The sequence below is a fragment of the Echinops telfairi genome, unplaced genomic scaffold, assembly GCF_000313985.2.
Source record: "Echinops telfairi isolate 266 unplaced genomic scaffold, ASM31398v2 ScPeMD7_7458;HRSCAF=8496, whole genome shotgun sequence".
NCBI lineage: Eukaryota > Metazoa > Chordata > Mammalia > Afrosoricida > Tenrecidae > Echinops > Echinops telfairi.
In genome coordinates this window covers 35,697,655-35,719,034 of record NW_022111358.1, presented here as the reverse complement: position 1 = coordinate 35,719,034, position 21,380 = coordinate 35,697,655, and the positions used below count along the sequence as shown (strand labels likewise).

The following is a 21,380-nucleotide window of genomic DNA, read 5'->3' as shown; positions in this document are numbered from 1 at the left end:
GCGGCTGTCCGGGACAGCGGCCCCGGCGCACTTTTGTGGGCGCTGCGCGGCACCTCGGTGCTTCCAGAAGGCCTAGGGCCCTTGGGAGGCCACCTCAACTGGCCGGCCCTCCCCACAGCTGGGCACCGCTCTGCCCGGCGCCGGGGGCCCCAGAAGGGCGCAGAAGCACCTCTCCTGGGGAAGGGCACGTCTTGTGTTACAGTCCTGGTTACAATCTGGAAAAGGAGCTCGAGAGGGAGTTAGCACTTTACCTTGATTCTGCTTACCTGCCCTACAGGTGTCTTGGTATTCCGAGGCAGGAGGCTTGCTTGTATGCACCAGGACTTCATTAAGTAACTTACATACAGTGGGAATCTGACGCTTTTTTAAGACCCCGCGTGGGTCAGAGGTGAAACTGCTTTCGAAACTTCACAGGCTCTTTCCTCAGGTGAGGGGCCCTGGAGCTGTCGGGCTTCCCATCGTGGGGTGTTTTTATTTAGAAAAAAGAGGGTCGGATTCCCCTTTATTTTGACACGTATTCAGCTGTTTATGGCCTTCCCTCCGGCCATGGGATTTGGGCACCGTGCTGGAGAGGACATTTTGTGGGGGCAGACAGCTTTTTTTTTCCCCTTTCCTCCTGGTTGAGAGAACCTAAATTAGTAAGTGGTGTGTGTGTGTCTGTGTGTGTGTGCGTGCGATATTTTTCAAGTATTGTTCAAGATCTGGGCATGGCACATTTGCACAGGTTCTGTTTAATGACCTCCACTGTGTACTGTTAATGCGGTATCTAATGTGCCAGGTGCCCAGGTGGGGAACGGCCATGTGTGTGCCCAAGTGCCATGGCTGGCAGAAACTCTTTAGAGGCTACACTTTTTAGGCAAATAACAGCCTGTCCTCTTGAAAGAGCTACCACTTTCAAAGAGCCGAAGTCATCAGGCCCTCTTTTGCAAACTCAGATTTGTTGCAGAAAAATGTGTGCATTTCCCGCCACAAAAGACCCAGAGTAGTGGGTATACATTTCAAAAGATAAGACTTGAATGAGAGAAGTTTTTCTTCTAATTAAAAGAAAAATCTGCTTTCACAATTAGGGTCAGGCTTTGCGTTTCACGGAGGATTGGTTAATTGCAACCCGGCATCTGTTCATAAACATTAGGATAAACAGAATGACCACACATAAGCCTGGAAGCTGGGCATTTCATCTCTCTGGGCCTAGGTGTGTTTGGTTCCCACTCGTACTTTCACTAGATACTGATGTGTTGGTTATTGTATAACTTGTGCTACAGACTACTGCCATCCGGTTGATGATAACAGAGTTGAAGTGTTCCCCAGGGTTTCCCTGGCAGAAGCAGCCCCATCTTTTTTCCAAGGAGTGATTAGTGGGTTCAACCCAGTTAGCAGCCCAACGTTAACACTGTTACCAGGTCTTCTGCTAAAGAGCCAAGTATAATCCTTTAGTGTTAGGTGAGACTATTCAGAGGTGAGGAGCCCTGCTGGTGTAGGGGATTACTCCTTGGGCTGCTAACTTTAAGGTCAGCAGCTCAAAGCCGCCAGCCCCTCAGCGGGAGAAAGACAAGGCTTTCTCCTCCCATAAAGCTTTGCAGTCTCAGAACCTCCCAGGGGCAGTTCCACCCTGCCCCGAGGGTCGCGCACGATGAGTCAAAACCGACTTGGTGGCAGTGAGTTTGGTTTTTGGTTTTATACTGAGTGTGGAGGGCAGACAGGGGAGCAGGGCATGGGTTCCAAAAAATGTGTGGAAAACACCATTCTCTTTCAATTCCACTTTTTCCACAAAGTTTTTGAAGCCCCTAGTTTCAATTCATGTAACTATTTCCAAATGTATTTAGAGAACCAAACTTCTCCGAGTAAAAGCTTATGATTCGTACACCTTCTTTTCAGGGAAAAGGTGAGAATTTCACTCCCACTAAAAATGTTGACACATACCCCTCCAAAAAACCCCAAAAATAAATATAATGAGAATTATAAAATTCTAAATGGAATTTATCAGGAAGCTTGTGATGATTTAAATTGGACTACAGTGATGTTGAACTGAATACACTGGGGGTGGAATTAGGCAAACTGAAGTTTAACTAGTCACTTGCTGACTATGCCCTCAGCCAAATGATTGTTACTTAGACCCTGTTTTCTGATACGTGATGGGGACAGCTAACAAGTGTGAAGGCGCCTTGCTCATAATAGATTTCTTAATTTTCTTTAACCTCGTTGCCTCATTTGAGGTGCATTTTTATTCTGAGCCGTTATCCTCGGAGCGTTCTATAATGCCTCTAAAGTCCCCTGGGGGTCCCAATAGTTAAAATATTGGACTGCTAACCACAAGTTCAGCAGTTCAAGTCCACCCACCACCCTGTGGAAGAAAGATCGACTGTCTCAGAAACCTTAAAGAGCAGTTCTATGTAGGATTGCTAAGAGTGGAAGTTACCTCTATGGCAGCAGGTTTGGGGCTTTTTTTGCAGGGGGTAGGGGGCGGGAGGCGGACAGGTTTACAGTGTATCTCTGCAAGGAATATTTTTTAGTGGTATTTACTGTTGATTGAAGAAGTAACTAGCAAATTGCAGGCAATACTGTGATCCTCCACCCCCCTCTACACACACCACCACCACCACCACCCCGACTTTTCATTTTTCTTTTCTGGTTGAGCAGACATTGACTCATCATTGTAGACCAAGACTCTGGGCTACCAGACCCCAAATGCAGTAAAGTTGTCACCATTAAGCACCGAGGCTGCTTTTTGTTTATCATCAAGAACAGTGGTTCTCAACCTGTGGGTCACAACCCCTTTGGGGGTCAAACGACCCTTTCACAGGGGTCGCCCGATTCATAACAGTAGCAAAATGACAGTGATGAAGTAGCAATAAAAATAATTTTATGTTTGAGGGTCATCACCACATGAGGAACTGTATGAAAGGTTGCGGCAATAGGAAGGTTGAGAACCACTGGGCTAGAATCTACTTGTTTAGTTAGGGATCTTCCTCCTCCTCCTGACGCATCTCTTGTCCCTAGTGGCGAAACGGGTTACACTTTGGGTTGCTAACTACAAGGTCAGCCGTTCGAAACCACCAGCCTCTCTGAAGGAGAAAGATGAGGCTTTCTACTACCAGAAAGGGAATCCACAGGGACAGTTCTGTCCTGCCCTACAGGGTCACTTTGAGTCAGAATCTACTGCATGGCAGTGAGGTACAACTGTCACCGGTCCTGGTATTCCAGGCGTCATTTTTCTCACTCGCGTGTTATATAAAAGCCTTTTTTCCATGTATAACATATATAATTGATTACAAGTGTTTTCATTTTAGAGGACAATGAGATGGGAAAAGACAGTGAGAACCATCACATGTGTAACTCAAACCCCTTGCCATCTAGTCGATTCTGACTCAGTGATCTGTAGGATGGAACAGAACTGCCTCACGGGGTTTCCAAGGCTCTGCCTCTACGGGAACAGATTGCCAGGTCTTTTCTTCCGAGGATGGTAGTGAGTTTGAACTGCCAACCTTTCGGCTGTCAGCCTAGCACTTCACCACTACACTGCCAAGAAACAGAAACACACCCACAGGTATCGACTGAGAAGTGAGTGTTGACTAGAAGCACTGTCTTTACCGTGGCATGAGTTATCCTTTAGATTGGCCTGGAGAGGCCTGTTGCATAAGCTCTTCCTGTCAGGGCTGTTGATCACGACAGAACGAGAGGGGAGTTGTGCACATGCGTATTGGCACGTGGTTGTCTCATTAACTCGCCTGCCCACTTAGCTTTCTCCAGGAGCCTGGCTTCTCCTCAGAGCACCGGAGAAACTGTAAATGAGACATTCCCTGAATAAGAGATGGGTGAGCTCAGTAACAGTTTATTTCTGGAGAGAAAGGTACCACCCACACAGGCTTGAGGACTAGAGTTCTCAATGGAAAACGATTCCATCTTCCGGGAACCCTCTTTGGTTTTGCACTCCAGTGTAATGCTCAGGTCCGACATTTCCAATGTCGCCTAACACTCAGACGCTCTCTCTAAAGGGGTGATAACAGGAGAGAAAAGGCCAAGGTATCATTTTAATGGATTCCGTAACCTAGCAATGTGATTAGAGTGTGATGCTGGCTTGAAAAATAGGGACGGTGAATCACAGGCCATGAATTATAAACATGCCATCTGGATCAGCTCCCCAGCGGTGTGGGGACTCCTGCTGTCCCCCTCCCCCCTTATCTCCTCCTGTATCTTATGTTCCTGATCAGACTTCCTGGCCTCAGAGCAGCACATAACTGCTCGAATGAGCGCCGCAGACTAGACCCTGATCAGAAAAGGCAAAACCTAAAAGTCTGATCTTCATGCTAAGGGCCTTGTTTCCTCTCCCTTTTCTTTTTCTGAAATTTAAGGCCGTCTGTGAATGACTTGTGGTGATCTCGTCAGCAAATGCGGGCCATAAAAGCGTGTTCCCTAGACTTCTGCCCCGCTTCGTCACAGCACGTTCCCCTGATCTGCCAGGAGAGCGTGTCCCTGCGTTCCCATGCAGAAAGGATCTGAGCCTTCTGTGCTTGGCTGTGGCTTAGGAACTGGGTCATAACTGGCGGGGTTGGCTCAGAAAGCAGCTGTCCCTGGCTCAGCCATGACCGGCGGAGGTGATTCTGTGTTATTTACATTCCGCGCCCCCCCCCCCAACCATTATGGGAAAAGGTTCAAAAGGTTTACGGTCTTTTCAGATCTTGTGCGTCTGGTGCCATCTGTAGTGATAACGGGAAGCTTTCCTCGCAGTATCTTCAGTATGGTAAAATTGAAAAGTCTAGATAAGCTGAAGCTCAAACAAACCAACTCTCACATCCACTCCTGGCATCTTTAACAGCTTTTGAGATCAGATCACGTGCCGGACAACCCACCTGTTTCGCGTGTGCCTCCAGTGGCGTTCAGGGTACAGGAGTCCACCTTTATCTGTGGTCTCACTTTCCTCCAGTAAGTGGAAACATGCCATGGAAATCCCAGAAATAAACAACCCACACGTTTGCAGTTGCATGCTCCTGTGGCGCAGCAGAGTGAAATCTTGCCCCATCCTGCTCTGATCCACCTGCTTTGTCCAGCCTGCCCCTGCCATATGTGGGGTCTGTGCAGTCCCTCTGCTAGTCGCTTAGTAGCCATCTGGACCGTCTCGGTATTGCAGTGCCTGTGGTCAGACAACGCTTACTTTCCTGGAGAATGGCCCTGAGGAGCAAGAGTGGTGATGCTGGCAAGGCAAGTGTGCCCAAGGGCGCCCGGAAGTGCTTCCTTTGAGTGAAAAGGTGAAAATTCTGAACCTAATAAGGAAAGCGTGGGGGTGGGTGGGGGGCTCCATTATCTTCCAATTTCACTTTTCCACAAACTTTTTTTTTTCCCCACTAACTTTTTAAAGCCCCCAGGTATTACCTACCTTAGTACCCTCTGCAGTTTCAGGCTGGTGGGCGGTGTCTGGGAGCATATCCCCCATGGATAAGGGGGTGGGGGGTCTTGTATCGACAAAAAAAGTCTTGCTTGGATCCACAATCAATGCTCCTGGAAGCAGCCGTCAAGAGATCAAGTGGTGCATTGCATTGGGCAAATCTGCTGCACAAGACCTCTTTCAAGTGTTGAAAAGCAGGAACTACGATGTGCTGGACCCAAACCATGGTATTTTCGGTGGTCTCATGTGCGTGTGAAAGTTGGACTTTGAGTAAGGAAGACCAACAAGAACCCACGCATTTGAAAGAAGATATACACACACACACACACACACACACACATATAACACACATATATATATATTCCATGCATTTGCATTGTGATCGCAAAGAATATGGAAAGTACCATGGGCTGCCAAAACTAAAAAGCAGACCTGTCTTGGAAGAAGTATAGCCAGAACGCTCCTTCGAAGCCAGGATGGCGAAACTGCATGTACTTCGGACATGCTATCAGGATAGACCAGTCCCAGGAAAAGGACAGCATGCATGGTAGAGCAGAAGGGCAGTGAAAGAGCAGAAGACCCTTCTACAAGATGGACTGACCCAGCGGCTACAACGATGGGCTCAGCCCTAAGGACCAGGCGGTGTTTCACTCTGTTGTTCACGGGGTCATTATGAGTTGGAACCAACTGGAGAGCACCTAACAACAACAACAACAACAACAACAACAACTGTGTTCACAGAGGAGTGCGGCCCTCAACCACCGTGCATGTTAAAGTAGTTTTGTCTGCCCTCAGAGACCTGGTACTTGTTACTTGCTTCCTTTTCTCCCCGAGCCATACCCACTCTGTGCCATGGCTCCTTCCCTCAGCCACAGGCAGTCATTAATCTGCCTTATTTTTCTGTGAATTTGCCTGTCCAGAGTGAGGCATCCAACTTCAAAGTCAGCAGTTCAAACCCACCAGCGACTCCAGGGGAGAAAGATGAGGCTGCCTGCTTCTGTACGGCTTTCCAGTCTCGGAAACGCTATACTGTATCGTGTCACTCTGAGTCTGAATTGAGCCTGTGGCAGTGAGTTTTGTTTTTGGTTTGATTTTGACATTTCATATACAGCCATTTATACACGTGGTTAGGTTTCAAAGACCAGGTTGTTATCGGAAACTTGTCATTATGCAAAAATAGAGGATGACCACATCAGATCACAAAATAAAGGGTGACCCAATTATTGCATGGCTGCCAAATTTCACCGTTATACTACAGTTGCCAAACCTCTGAGACTCATGGCCCAGACAAGTTGACGCATAACCCTAACATCATAGCAAGCATTACCCTCAACCTCACGACTTACCATTCGTTTCCGCCAGACGTTTCTGCAGCATCATTAACACACAAAGTGCTCAGAGAGAATGTTTACTATCATCATAAATGGAAAATGTTAGATGGTGAGATGGTCAATACACGAGGAATCTTATACCATGGTGGCTTTTAGGCCTGACCTCTTCCACTTAGCATAATCTTTTCGGGGTTCATCCACATTGTAGCATGAGTCAGTACTCCGTTCCTCTCTAGGGCTGAGTCATATCCGTTGTGTAGACATACCACATGCTAATTAGCCATTCTTCAGTTGATGGGCATTTGTGTCGTTTCTACCTTTGGCTGTTAGAAATAATGCTGCCCTAAGCATTCATTTGCTCCTTCCTCTGTGAACACATCCTTTCATTTTGCTTAGGATATATATGGTCACTATCTGATTAACCTGAGCACCACCAGGCTCTTCTCCATCAGGATTCCCGCCAACCAAGCTGGAGAGATACCAGCTCTACCCGGCCCTCCAGGCCTTCCTCTGTCCCACTGCTGCTGGTTCTGTTGTGTTTATTAGAGCCGTCCACGAGGCGGTGGGCCTGGTGGCCCTGGGCTTTTGTTTTGCTTGAACCCTAGGAGATGTGACGTGGTCTCTCCTTGTGGTTTCAATTTACATTTTTCTGATGACTAATCTGTGTACGTTTTGATGTCTGTCTTTCCAGGCCTCTCTTCTTAGGTGCACATATTTATACAGATCATGGTTTTCTGGAACATTTCCTAGATCTTCCTGGGTGGATATCCAGCTTTAATTCTGCAACCCTCTCCTCATTGAATGAGTAGTGCTTCTCCAAATGGCTGTGCCATAATGGGATGATTCAGATGTTGCTGTTCATTGTCAAGACTGAAAACAAAGGTTGGGTAAAGGCGGAAGGTCGGCCAAGGTGAGGACAGACGGGCAGACACGCCATGAGATGATCATCCCTGTGGCTCAAACACACTGACGAGAAACTTACCCTCTAAATCAGGTGTCCATGGCAAGGAAAGTTATAACCTTTATGAACAACAGGAACTATCTTGCTGCTTAACTTTGATACATATATTAACTGCTTAATTATCTCCTTGGGGTAAATTCTCAGATCTGGAATTTGCTAGTTGTGTGTACTTAAAAAAAAAAAAATAGCCCCGACCCCCAATTCCCAAGCAGTGCTGCAAGAATATTTTTAAAAGTACACACCCCTGGCCCTCGGGTCACTTCCAAACCCAAACCTTTGCTGCTGCTTAGATTCCAACGCCCAGTCACCTGCCCGGTAGGACGGAGTGGAAATGCCTTGCCTGGTTTCCCAGGCTGTAAATCCTTATGGAAGCAGACTGTCACATCGCGCGCCCATGGGCTGCTGGTGGGTTAGTTGCCTGCCCACTTAGTTAGTTAGCTGCCGACCACTGGGTTAGTTTATGAGAATTTAAATCCGGGCCCCACCTCGGCTCCCACGAAATGAAACTTCAGTTGATGTTTGCTGGCCATCTTAAGGGAAGCTGTTTTGTCTTCAGCCATGTGCGTCTTATGTCAAGTGAAACGGGGACGTTTCGGTGTTGTTCTGTCGAGTCACACCCTGAACCCAAAGCTGAAGAGAGCCTGCTTCATCCGGATCTCCTCTCTGTCAGACCGTCTGTCTGTCTGTCTGTCTGTCTGTCTGTCTGTCTGTCTGTCTGCAGGAGGCTTGGGCCTGCAATGGTTGCCCAGCAACTTTCTTGCGGACGAGGGGCTTCACAAAGTTTGAGGAAAAGTAGAACGACAAGATAATGAAACTGTCCAGGAATTTTTTTTTTTGAAGTCCCCTCCTAGGTGGTGACCACGAGCAACGACCTTGCAGCCCTTCGGTGCAGTTTGGTTTTCAGGGCAGCCTGCCCACCGCAGACAAGATTCTTTCCGGAAGAGGTTCTGGAGCCATGTAGGTTTTTGCCTCACATCTCGTAGTAAACCAAGAGTTGACTGATTGGCTTTTCGGTTGGAGCCCCAGTTCTCAGAAACACAGGGCTTGTCAGCCCAGCTGTTGTTCCTCAAAAGACGACGGCTCGACTCGGACGATGACGCCAGCACTCTGGGTTTAGTTTTCCCACAAACATACCTGGACGTGGATTCATCCAAATCAACATTCCTTTCCCAAATCATCACCCCTTCAGTAAGGAGCCCTCAGGGGTGCTGCGGTGTGAGCGTTGGTCTGCTGACAAAAGAACAGCTGCTCTCTGGGAGAAAGATGCCGAAAGACGTACAGGCTCTGGAACCTCAGGGAGCCGGTCTTTCCACTCCGTCCTTCAAGGCTTTGTGAGCCAGAATCTGCGGCAGGGTGATGGGCTTATTTCAGGGGTCAGTTTGCATGTCATACAAATTGTGTGTGTGTTTAATGCTTCAGTTATTTCTTTTTGAAAATGTAACTCATTTAATAATACCACTTTAAAGCAAAAAAACTAACCCTATTTTTTTTTTTAATTTCACTATCCTTTACACAGCTTAACATATTACCCAATTCTTCTCAGTCTTTGGTTAAAGACAGCTCTTCAATGGTCGCACTGCTGACTGCAGTTTTGACCAAAATTGTTACTACTCAGCCTGGTTACACAACTTGCCGGAGACACTTGATTTTCGATTGTTTATAAAACTTAAGCTATCTGCAAATGAGCAGCAGGAGTTTCTATCACTTAGGGGATCTTCCTTGAAGGGACTTTCCAAAGGAATGCAGAGCTGCTTGGAGCAGTGGAAGCAGAGGGGAATAAGTGGGTAGCCTCCCAGAGTCTGCCAGGCGGCTAGAAGGGAGCTGAGTGTCCCCGAAGTCTCGATGGTTCCCCGACTGTTGCACCCTCAGTTAGCAGTAGGGAGCAGCCCAGAATCGTTGAGGATGGACTTGGGGCATATACCACCCTCCCTGCCCTTCAAAGGAGCCCTCGCGGGCCAGTGGGCTGATCACCGGGCTGCTCACTGGAGTTGGTACCCACGAGCCACTCCACAGGAGGAAGATGTGCCAATGCTTCCCTAAAGTTGTGTCACCTCTGAACCCAAACCCCATGGGCGGTTCCCCTCAGCCCTATAGGATTGTTGAGTGTCAGAGTGGACTCTGGAGCAGTGGGTCTCCCCTCCCAAGTAGCAAAATCAGACATGTGAGGAAGTTGAGGCCGGAGAGGGCTGGTTGACTTGTCTAACTTCATGTGTCCCTTGCAGTACTGAACCTGGAACCTGAGCCTGTTTCCCTTTGGAGCACAGCCCCTCCCCAGTGCTTATGTTCCGAGGTGTTTGTTGAGAACACATCAGTCAGCTACCTCACGTGCACCCTGAGGAGGTGACCAAGCCAAGTTGCAAGGAAGGACTGGGACCTTAGACTTTTCTTGTAAGCGTCCGTAACATGCTGAAGTCACCCGGCCCTCCTATTCTTACCCTTAAGAATCGTGGCCTCCTACCCCTTGTTTCAGAAGTGGAAGGATGCAGCTGCGGGCTAGAAAGAGTGCTGCCCTCCCCTCAAGCTGCCCTCCCTCCAAGCTGCCCCTGCCCCTACCAAGCTGTCCCCACCCCATCGGTGAGAGAGACCATTGCCAAGACTGGATCCAAGTTCAGAGAACATGGGGAGCATGAGCAAAGGCTCGTAACACCTGATTCACAGCTGAAGCTGGTCTCTGCCCGAGGTCTAATAATACCCGAGCAGGTGCAGGCCTTCCAGTTATCTCGTCCGCCAGTCATTCTGAAATAGCTAAACCGAAAGTTCCAGCCTCAGAAGTCTCTAACCAGGCTTGCCTTCCCTCGTCCAGGCATAGTCGCTACTGAGCAGCCCTGCAAAGACGGGACTCCAGTTATTTGGGTGGTTCCGGGGCAACCGGCCTCTGCTCAGGTCCCCAGGGTCAAAGTCGTTCCTGTCCCAGGAAGTGGGCCTGTGGTCCTAGGAGTGAGTGCCCGAGATCTGGGGCATGATGGAGGGACTTGGCTTAGCTGAGAATGGTCCCAGCAGGAGAGCGGAGGCAGTGGGGGGGAGAGGAAGAGAGGAAGGAACCAGGGAGAGTGCTGTGGGCGAGTGTGTCTCACCTCCCTTGTGGGTTTGTCTAGTTAAGGGCGGGGATGCTGTCTAACTAGGCAGTCTTTGCCTCCTTGGTGCAGGTGGCAGTACCCTTTGTAGTGGACCACTCGGCAGATATGACTTGGACTCCACCTTGAAATGAATTAGGGCCAGTATAACAGGGGCTGTTTACCTTCAAGGCAGTAAGGTTTTATTGTAGGGAAGATGTGGCTTAGCTATCTATGTTTTGTGTTCGTCCATGGCACGTCACCAGCAGTGTTTCTTCCTACAGACTTAGAGGGGCTTCTAGACTACTTACAGGAACCCTGGTGGTGTAGTGATTCCATATTGGGCTGCTAACTGCAAGGCCAGCAGTTCAAAACCACCAGCCAGCTCCAAAGGAGAAAGACAAGGCCTTCTACTTTCGACTCCTGTGAGGAGTTCGTCCCAGAAAGTCATAGGGGCAGTTCTACTCTGCCCAGGGGATTACTGTGAGTCAGGATCGACTCAGTGGCCGTGAAGTCTCTTGGTTTGCTTTTCCCCCTAGGCTACTTGCTGGGGTGGACACGACCAGGTGTGCCATGCCCATGCGAGGGGCTCCTCAGATCAGGAATGAGATGAGATTGTTGGGAGATAAATGGCCTCCGAGTTATCTGTGTCAGTTTCATTTTTCACTCTGCATGATGTTTCACTGTTAAGAAATGAACCTTGATCTGAGTTATCTCATGTATTAAACATGACTTCCTTCATTAGTAGACTAATTTATAATTATAATTCAAAACCACTCCTTTCTCTAGTGAATTACCCCCGCCCCGGTTCAGATGAAGGAATAATGATGTGTCTGGGCCGCCAAAGCGTTTGTCATGGAAACCACATTTTTCCCGACATTTTCTGAACAAAAGGTGCTGTCAGATCTCTGACAATTGCCATTGATCTCCGGTGGGGTCCGAGGAACTTGTTGATCACGCTAAATTGGATCCATTTTCTCTTGAAGCAAATGGGCTGGGGCCCCTGAAGGCCTGCAAGAGGGAGAAACACCTGGCCCACAGGCCACAGCTGTGACTGCCAGCAAAGGTGCTCCTCAGGGCAGTGCTGCCCAGCGCCAGCTCAGAGTAGTCCCCTGGAGACAACTTTGGGCCCCTTGGAGCCCATGCCCAGTGAATTGAGTCAGATCTGACTGAGGGGGTGAGGGATGTAGAGAGATGCTGGGGACAATGGGGGCTGGCAGAAGGTTAAAGAACTCAACTGCTAATCAGGTCAGCTGTTCCAGCCCACCGGCCTCTTCCTGCTTCTGTAAAGATTGACAGCCTTGGAAACACCATGGGCCAGTCTGTCCTATAGGGTCCTTGTGGGTCAGAATGGAAATGATGTATTTCAAGTCCAGGGTGATGCAAAAGCGCGGGCAGGTCAAGAGTCACAGTGATGAGTAACCGACCCAACCAAACGTGCTGTTTCGAGTTGATCCCAACCCACAGCCACCCTATAGGCCAGAGTAGAACTGCCCTGTGGGGCTCCGAGACTGTTACTCTTCACGGGAGTAGAGAGCCTTGTCTTTCCGCAGAGCCACTGGTGGGTTTGAACTACCAACCTTGCCGTTAGCAACCCAACATGGAACCCACCACGCCACCAGCACCCCTTGTGCTAAGTCAGGCCTTAGCCTGACCAATGCCCGGGTTTTAAGCCGGATGGAAGGGATGGCAGCGGGCCGCCCAGTACAGCTACATGGCACTGAGCCAGGCCCGCAGGGCTTTTGGCTCACCGCACAGAGAGGTTCAGGTTGACAAGGCTGCTGGTGAGTGGCAGAACTAGAAAGAGAGAACTTAGTGTGAAGTGTTGTCTTTCTCTACCATATATTCCATTGTCTGATGAGGCTCTGTCAGCAGGAGCAGGAAGTAATTCGAGACCAGTGGTATTTTTTTCCTTGGAGCGCTGACTGCTAAGATTGCTTTTGTTATCAGTTTTAACTTATAACTGGCCTTCTGTTCAAATTGTACTGAGTTGTTGGAACATGGACATGTTTAGAGTTGAGTTACCCAGTCCTATTTCTTTACTAGCTATTTTTGCCTTCTCTACGTAGATGTAAGACGTCTAAACAATATCATTTTCCTCTTTCCTTCTTAGAATTCTGTTGGATAAAATTGACCTTGTACGAGAACCTTCTATTTAAAAAAACAAAAACAAACAAACAAAAAAACCAAGCCTCTGTAGCAAGAGAAAGCAGCTCTGGTGCCCTGGTAGGTTACTGGTTGCTCACTGTCCATGCCCCAAGCCCTCCTGCAGTCAGCGGACTGCATTATCGGAGCATCCTTCCTCTGAGCAATGTTAAAATGCAGTGTCAACTAGGTGCAGGATGTGGTTTCCATACATGTCTGGACCCACGCATGTGACTGAAAATGTTTTCCTTCAGTAAAGGGTGAGGGGGGGAGTTGGAGACGAGGGGATGTGGTGCGGTGAATTGAATTATTCGATATGGCCCTTCTAGCCATCGCCCTGTACTACGTTCTACCCAGTGACTGGGTGGGACCATGCAAAAAGGGTGTGTGGAACTCTCATGCGGGGACTGGTCAGTTTTGCCTTCCCGGTGGACTTAAACTGAGCCATCTCAGAAGCGGAAAAGGAGGAATCTTGCCACCATGAAGTAGTCAGAGACAGAAACAGCACATCCTTTGGACTCCCAGGTCCCCGAGCACTGGGCCTCCTTGATCCAGAGACAGCCGAGAAACCAGAGGAGCTGCAGCCGCACCAAGAACACATGACGGAGCGGCAGGCTTCCTGGTGCACAGAACAAACAGCCGGAGCGCCTTTTGGGCGAGAGGCCCAGGTGCAGGCTGAGTTGCCTCCAGGCATTATTTAGGGAGGGAGGAGGAGGGGGGGACCTAAGTTTGCTTCCTCACAGAGCTAGAGTTGAAAGCTTTCAAGCTGATGCTACTGACGGAGTGTAATGCCCTTGGACATTCATTGGCAATGCTAAGAGGGCCTTGTAACATCGGCAGAGGCTGAAAGGCTGAGGACCAGAGAGAGGCCCACCTGTGAGCCTGGCATTCCTGACTGAAGAACTGTATTCTGAGCATTTCTGATCCTAATATCTAATCTGTTAACTTCCCCAACAGGCCTCGTGATCATGATACACTACTGTCTGTGAGTAGCGGAGTAGAGTGTGCCATGGGAGGGACAACTGGTGTCAGAATTGGTAAAGAATGCTGGTGGGTGGAGGTCCGTCTGACCTCTGCCTTACTAGCCCTTGGGCTGATGCAAAGTTTGGTTTTTCCTTCCTCTCGGTGAAGTCAGATGAGGCCAGTTGCTGCCCCCACATCATTTTCTCAGGGGTCCTGTACTAAAGTGAGACTTAGGTCAAATACCTAATACTAGAGTATAAGCCGACCCGAATATCAGCTGAGACACCTAGTTTTACCACAAAAACTGCATTTAAAAAATGTGCTGAAAAACTTGGCTTATACAGGAGTACATACGGTAAGTGATTTCCCCTTCTGCGCCCTGAGCTGTAAAACAAGGCTATGGAACTAGATGATCTCTACGGTGGTCATATTTCCAAATGATCTTCCAAATTAGGAACACCATTTAGGGCAAAGAGACTGGCTCCCAGCTGCCTCCTTCCAGAGACAGTTTTGTACTCACCTGGGCAGCCTAGCGTGGAAGGGCTGCTGTGCTTCGAAACTCAGCTTCCTAGCTCCTGTGTGATGGATGTCACCTTCCTACTGGTTCCTCCGTCCAGCCATTCATTGGGCAATTTTACTGAGCGCATTGTAGGTGCCCAGCACTGTTTGAGGTGCTTGGGACGTTGGTGAAGGAGAGAGCCCTGCTTCACTCAGTAGCCTTCAGCCGCAGCTTGTCCCCCAACTTATGATGGAAATCCTTCCTGCAGCTCCTTTGTAACTCAAATAGCTCATTTTATATACATCCATACATACATTTACTGTATATACTCATGTATAAGCTGAGTTTTTCAGCACATTTTGTATGCAGTTTTTGTGGTAAAATTAGGTGTGTCAGCTGCTATTTGGGTCGGCTTAAAACTCGAGTGTATACGGTACTGTATATATATTTTAGATTTAAGTATCTTTATTTACATCTATAGATCCACACTGCTTTTGCTAGGCCTGTTGCAGGTATAAACAGTGCAGGTGTTACAGTTTGAGACACGAATCGCTCTGCTTCACTAAACAGCTGGTGCTTATGATGGGAAACATTGAGGAAGCTCCCACTAGCTAGAGACCAGGACTACGATGAAGTTGCAGCCGGTGTCCTAACCGTGATGCCGGGGCCCTCCCGGCTGTCCGGTGCAGAGCCGTGCTCCAATGGGTTTCTGGTGTGATCTTTTGGAGGGCCCATGTGGGAGGCTCCTAGCGTGTGTCCAAACCTCCTGGCATATACGGGGTTTTAACTGAGGCTGGCTTGTTGATTTTGGGTGATCATTTGTGCCATGAGAAAAGTTTAAAATTGTATCAGGGAAGTCTGAGAAACCCCCACACAAGCTGCAGGGAACTGAGCCAGCATTTCTTTGATTCTTGGGAGGGCTCAGCTGCCAGATCCTGTGGTGTTGTATTTGTATTACGCAGAATTAACCGGTCTTTGTTGTTGTTGTGTTCGTTGTAGAAGTTATCTATAACATTTCCAGAATAACTCAGGTTCACATCGCTCCAAGAATCTGGCAAAACCAGGTGTGGTGACTATCCAACCGGTAAGGTCTCACTACGCCCGAGCAACCCGGTGACACCATCCTGCTCTTCTGTTGGGGTTCATATCGCACCCAGCATGGTCTGGTTTTGCAAAGCAGAAAACGGTTTCCTTTCCACACAGCAGTGATCAGTGAATTTATCTGTAGTTTTGATACTCAGCACACTGGGAACCAAACCACAGTCACTTCTAAACCAACCTAAGTCGTGGTAATCTGATGGTTCGGTACTTGGAAACGTCGGCTCAAAGTGAGTGGGTGTAGTTCAAACACTTATCTGATTGTGGCTGGCAGAGCAATAGGGATTCCCGTTTTGACGTAGGCCAGGGTTTTAGAGTTTGTCGAGTTTGTGTACTTGGGAGCAAGTCACTCATCACATACATAGCTTAGTTGATTTCCTTAAAAATAAACAATGTCTTTTCTTCTTGTGATGGGGTGAGTCTATAGGGCAAATTCGTTTTCCGGTCAACAGCCTGTACCCATTTTGATTCCTGACCTTGATGGCAAGCCCCACAGTGTCAGGCTGCCCTTTGTAACGGGTATGGCTGGCTGTGCCAGGAGTGGGTTCCACCCGGTGTGATCGTTCACCTTCCAGGCCTGTCTGTCATTTTGACTGGCCACGGAGCCGCAGGCGTGAGTTGATTTCCAGGCCATGGTCTTTTTTTTCTTTTCTTTTTTTCTGGGTTTAATCTTCACATGTTTCTCACACTCTGCTTGAGATCACCTGTTGCAATCCTTTTCAGGGTGGGCTGCAGGGATAGTTGGTGAGACAGTTAAAAGTTTATTGTGCCAACCTGGCCCATAAACACGTGTGGGGTTAATTGAAGGGCAGACGGATAAATGGCTCCAAGAACCTGGCCTTTCTAGTTCTCGGGTCTCTTGCTTTGTGATGGTCAGACCAGGGTGCGGCTGCCTTAGCCAGTTCTCTGCTTCAGCTGGCAAGGCTCACTTCCTGCAAGACATCCCCAGGGAGAAGCCGCATGGACCTACCCCGATGCAGCCCTGGGTGCTGGAGCACCCATGTGGAGACCCTTGCCAGCGCTGAGATGCTTACACATTCTCTGAGTCGGCTTTCCTCCTGCAGTCGGCATTACTGTGTGTTTTGTGAGATGGAGGAGGACTTTCTGGATTGGTGTCGGACATATGGGTTAATGTTGGACTTGTGGGTTTGGGGAGCACTGGGTGGGGATGTTTTCTTGATGTACACTTAACCTTTATATAAAACTTCCTCTTATACATGAGTTTCTGTGGATTTGTTTCTCTATAGTACCCAGACTAACACAGTTGGTCACCATCTAGAACAGTGGTTATCAACCTTCCTAATGCTGTGTGCGATCCTTTAATACAGTTCCTCATGTTATGGTGACCCCCAACCATAAAACTATTTTGTTGCTACTTCATTATTGTAATTTTGCTACTGTGATCAATCATAATACAAATATCTGATATGCAGGATGTATTTTCATTGTTGCAAATTGAACATAATTAAAGCCTAGTGATTCATCACAAAAACAATATTATATATTGTGAAAGATTACTTCCTAATGACAAATAAATGAAATTTTGTTTTGAAGCATGGTGTAGCATGGGTAACAGTCTTCATGCCAGGTACTCATAGGTGGGCGTATCTGCATGTGGGCGGACCCACCCGGAGACGGATAAAGGAGGGATGTCTCGGTTCCAAAGACCATGGGAAATATGTGTTCTCTGGTGGTCTTAGGCGACCCCTGTGAAAGAGTGGGTCGACCTCCAAAGTTCGATCCTCAGGCTGAGAACTGCTGGTCTAAAACTTCCGGTCTCGGGGTCCTGAAAGCTGGGGTTCTCATGGCCCCTTAGCCCTCTGGTCTCCATCGTTCCCTCGCATCTCTGATTTTCTCTGTTCTTGTGGAGAGATCAGTAGTCACTCCTTAGGTGGCTGCTCATATTAGTTGATTTCCGTGGTATTTCCTTTCTCCTCCCTAAGCTTTAAAGTGAGTCAAATTATTACTAATGTCAAGTGTTGCAATATTGCAAGATAAGTGGAGACTCTGGGATGTGGCGGGATCAGGACTGGGAATGACTTCATCCAGAAGCATTAGAGCTTCCAAACCCTTTCATTCTTTATGTGGATCAGGGGCATGTTTTGGTTGGTTGGAGGTAGAAGAATCCACTGCAAAGCCTAAGGAGAGATGAGGGCCTGGTAAACCATAAATCATCACCCTTCAGAGCTACAGGGCGTCTTCCAACCCCATCTTACTCTGCAGAATCAGAAGTGGGTGCCTAGGGAAATGTCGTGACTTGCCCAGAGCCCAAACCAGAAGCCATATCATTTGTCCCATCTCATCTCCTACCAGTGTCATTTGCCTCCGAACATCAGTTGTACTTTTGCCAGACTCATGGGAATAGCTGTTTGCTTGTTTAACTTGAAGTTGTAAAGGATACTTAACAGGTTTGGAGTTACATGGGCCCCAGGTAGTTAGTGAGGAGTGAGCTGGCTCTGGCTGAGCCGGGCAGGGTGCGCTCAGAATCCAGAAGAGGAGGTTTGAGGGACTGCTATGGGCCGGGACCAGGGATGCTGCCTAGTCTTCACTCCGGCGGCACAGTCTGTTGTGGGACTTGCCACCTTTTTCCTGGTGGTGCACTGTTCTCTGCTGGATGGTAAATCCCTGGACACCAGGAACTATGGCTCCAGAGCCTTGTATATAGCAGAGTGGGCTTTGGAATGAGAGTCGGCCAACAGGACGAAAAGTATGAAGCAGGGAGGTCCTGGAAGGGATGGATACATGCTCTCAATCCTTGCCAACCATCTTGAGTCATGTGACACTGTGGCCCGGACACTTCTTTCATTCTTTCAGGTTGAACGCCAAGATTCCCGCCCGCTGCAGTAAAAGTAGAACTGGTTTCAGCGTTGGGGGGATTAGAAGTGGGTGGGCATGGTGGAAGCGGGGCAGGTTCAGCTCCTTGGGCCTTCAGAGAGATCTTTGATGCCAGGTGTGGTGTCAGCACAGAGCAGCCCCTCCAAGAGCAGGAGACTCGGGGTGATGTGTCTCCTGGGCCACGTTCCCTGCAGAAACAGCCTCATCTTACTGCACCCTCCCATCCAGTTTTGGCGTGCTATGTTCATGCTCGGCTGTAAGCCAGTGAGGGCACCGTCAGGTCTTGGAATAGAGTGGACACAAGAGAAGTCCCACTGAGGGTGCAAGCACAGCTTGTAACCACGGCGGGTGTATCTTGGAGTGGTCTTTGCCCTGCAGACTGGCCTTGCCCAATAGCAACAACTGCACACCATCCTACCCTTTCTGTGGGCTGCACGCTAGCAAGCAAGACCTGTCAAACATAAAACAGTGGGTTTTATGGCCCACACTGTAATCTGTAGGGCACCCCAGGTTTCTGTCTGCTTCCCTGGCCCCACCTTACCCCACTCTCCCCTGAGCCACACTGCCTGCCAGGTGCTCAGACTCAGCACCTGCCTTCTGTTCAGCTTTGGCACAGGCTGGCATCTCCCCGGGCAGTCCTCTTCCTTCCTGCATGTGCCTTCTGAGCGCACACGTTCCCGCTTCAGGAAAAGCTTCCCCACTGCTCTGAGCCCTCCCGCCTCACCCCAACCGCAGACCAGAGGTGCTTCTCCTGCTGCACTGCCAACACCCAGGGTCTGGGCACTTGTGCAGGGTGTCAGTCCTTGGTGTGCCTGTTTGGTGACTAAGGTCCTCTCACAGCTGATAAGCACCCTGGGGGCAGGGAGCAGAGGTCTTTTGTCAGGATTTGCATCCCCCACCAAACCCACTGCCATCAAGTCATTTCCGACTCCTGGCAGCCTGAGAGGAGAGAGTAGAACTGTGGGCGTCCCAGACAGTCATTTTCTGATGACGTGGGTGGGCTCGCTGTGAGGTAGGGCTGACTCGGTGCACTCCGTGCAGCAGGCGGCGCTTACCGAATAGGAGACCCAGTTCCGAGAGCTTTGTGTAGTCGAACACACTGAAGCCTCCCAGGAGTCCTTGGGAAGAGGAGCCCTGGGGACACCATGGTTATGGTTCTACCCCACTGGTGGCTCCAGCTGTGGCAAGCTGCTTCTGTAAGGATTTAGTCTTAGAGACTTGATAGGCAGTTTGACTCTGTCTGTAGGGTCCTGGTAAGTTGGAATCAACTCAACAACAGTGGGTTGGGTGTGGTTTTTGAATTGCCCTTTGAGGTGGTGCTGTGACCGTCCTGATTCTACAGGTGAGAAGATAAGTAACTCCCAAAGCCACACAGCCTACAATGGCCAAGCCGGGATTTAAACTGAGGCAGTCAGCTCAGAATCTAACCTTTCACCGTATTCTGCCCCTGCACGGCCTCGACGCTTGTCCACCCACACTGTCAGAACATGGCTGTTCCACACGAGGAAATTCCCAGGCGATGGAAACACCGTTCCAGAGCACAAAGCGTGGTCACGCCTTTGGCGACAATCTTTGAGCAGGTCTTCATAAATGCCACGTGCCAGACTCTTTTCTTTTTCAATCTTTTCTTTTAAAATATGGAACGCTTCACGAATTTGCGTATCCTGTTTGCACAGGGGGCATGCCAATCTTCTCTGTATCGTGCCAATTTTAGTATATGTGCCGTCGAGGCAAGCACTCCTTTCTCATCTTAATTATCCCAGACTGTCTGTCCCTGCCAGCTGTGGTATTATTTCTGTCTGCCTGGAAAAGCAAGAGACGAGGAGTGTAACCAGCTTTTAAATCTTGTTGTCTTTCTCCTATCTTCACCTACCATACATGTTTAACTTTAAATGATCACCCCTAAGACTTATGTAGAGCCGCCCTGGTGGCATAGTGGTTACACGTTGGGCTACTAACTGCAGGGTCAGCAGTTTGAAACCACCAGCTGCTCGGCAGAAGACACATAGGGCTTGCTACTCCCGTAAAAGAGTTTGTTTCGGAAATCCATAGGGGCAGTTCTACCCTGCCCTAAGGGGTCACTGTGAGTCGGCATGGAGGCTGTGGCAGTGCGTTTGTGTGTTTTTTTTCTCGAAGACTCATGTAAGGAGCCTTACTGGTACCAGAGTGAAGCACTCAGCTGCTAACGGAAGGGTTGGCTGTTCAAATCCACCCAGTGGCTCCGCAGAGGAAAGGCCTGACGGTCCTCTGCTTTCGTAAGGATTACAGCCCAGAAGCCCTATGGGGCCAGTCTGCTCCACCCTATAGTGCCCACCAGTGCACCTGAAGCAGCTCGGCAATAAGTAGCTAGCTCTTGTTTCTGAGATTCTTGGCATTTCCCTTGGTTTTTGTTTTTTTTTTTTTTTTAGCTTTTTAGAGAGATGTTGCTGGGGCCCAGCATTCCAACCCCGGAGGAATAATCCACTTTTCCGATCTGGAGAAGTTGGTGGCAGGATTAGGTGAAGTGCAGGGTGGGCCTGGACCCCCGAGGAGAAGGTGGTTGTAGGAGGAGTGGCGCGGGGGAAATGGAAGCCATTCAGGGCTGGAGTGTGGCTCCTTTCACGTCCCAGCCCCGGGCCCCCATTTTTCTTTCCTCAGGAGGAACTTTCGTTCTCTTGGCTGCCCAGGAGGGCTTCTCTCCTGACCCCGAAGGCTCAGTATCTCCATGTTGGTAATTCTCCCCTGCTTCTGTTTCCTGTCTACCGTGATAAGCTGGCGAAAGCAGCGCCGCCCGGTCTTGGCCAGTCCCTCTGTGGCTGCCGCTTTCTCATAACCGGCACCCCCTCTGACCCACCCCCTCACTTTCCTGTCCTGGCCTACGTGTGATCATTGTACCGACTGCTTCTATTGGCCTCTCAGAAAAGCCCAGCAAATAGAAAAACAAACTGCCACGGAGTTGAAGCCGACTCAGAGCCGCCCTATAGGACAGAGGAGACCTGGCCCTGGGAGTGTCCAAAACCCCCGTCTTCCTCGGAGGATCAGCTGGTGGTTTTGAACTGCTGACCCTGCATTAGCAGCCCAATTTGTAACCAGTACGCCACCAGGGCTCCTAAGGAATAAGGAAAGAACTCTTATC

The 21,380-nt window shown here is 49.2% G+C and overlaps 1 protein-coding gene and 1 non-coding gene across 2 annotated transcripts in view; one reads left to right on the top strand and one right to left on the bottom strand.

Annotated features, from left to right (window-relative positions):
- The first annotated feature begins 13,186 nt into the window (after nucleotides 1–13,186).
- The window catches only part of ERN1 (endoplasmic reticulum to nucleus signaling 1), a 76,612-nt gene continuing 68,418 nt past the window's right edge, over nucleotides 13,187–21,380 (top strand). Inside the window, exon 1 of the mRNA XM_004707277.2 lies at nucleotides 13,187–13,234. Within this exon, the coding sequence (XP_004707334.2) occupies nucleotides 13,187–13,234 (48 nt within the window). The remainder of the gene's footprint in view (nucleotides 13,235–21,380) is intronic.
- On the bottom strand, nucleotides 19,897–20,003 carry LOC115872907. Its single transcript, XR_004048109.1, has one exon. It is a non-coding gene; the product is annotated as a U6 spliceosomal RNA (small nuclear RNA).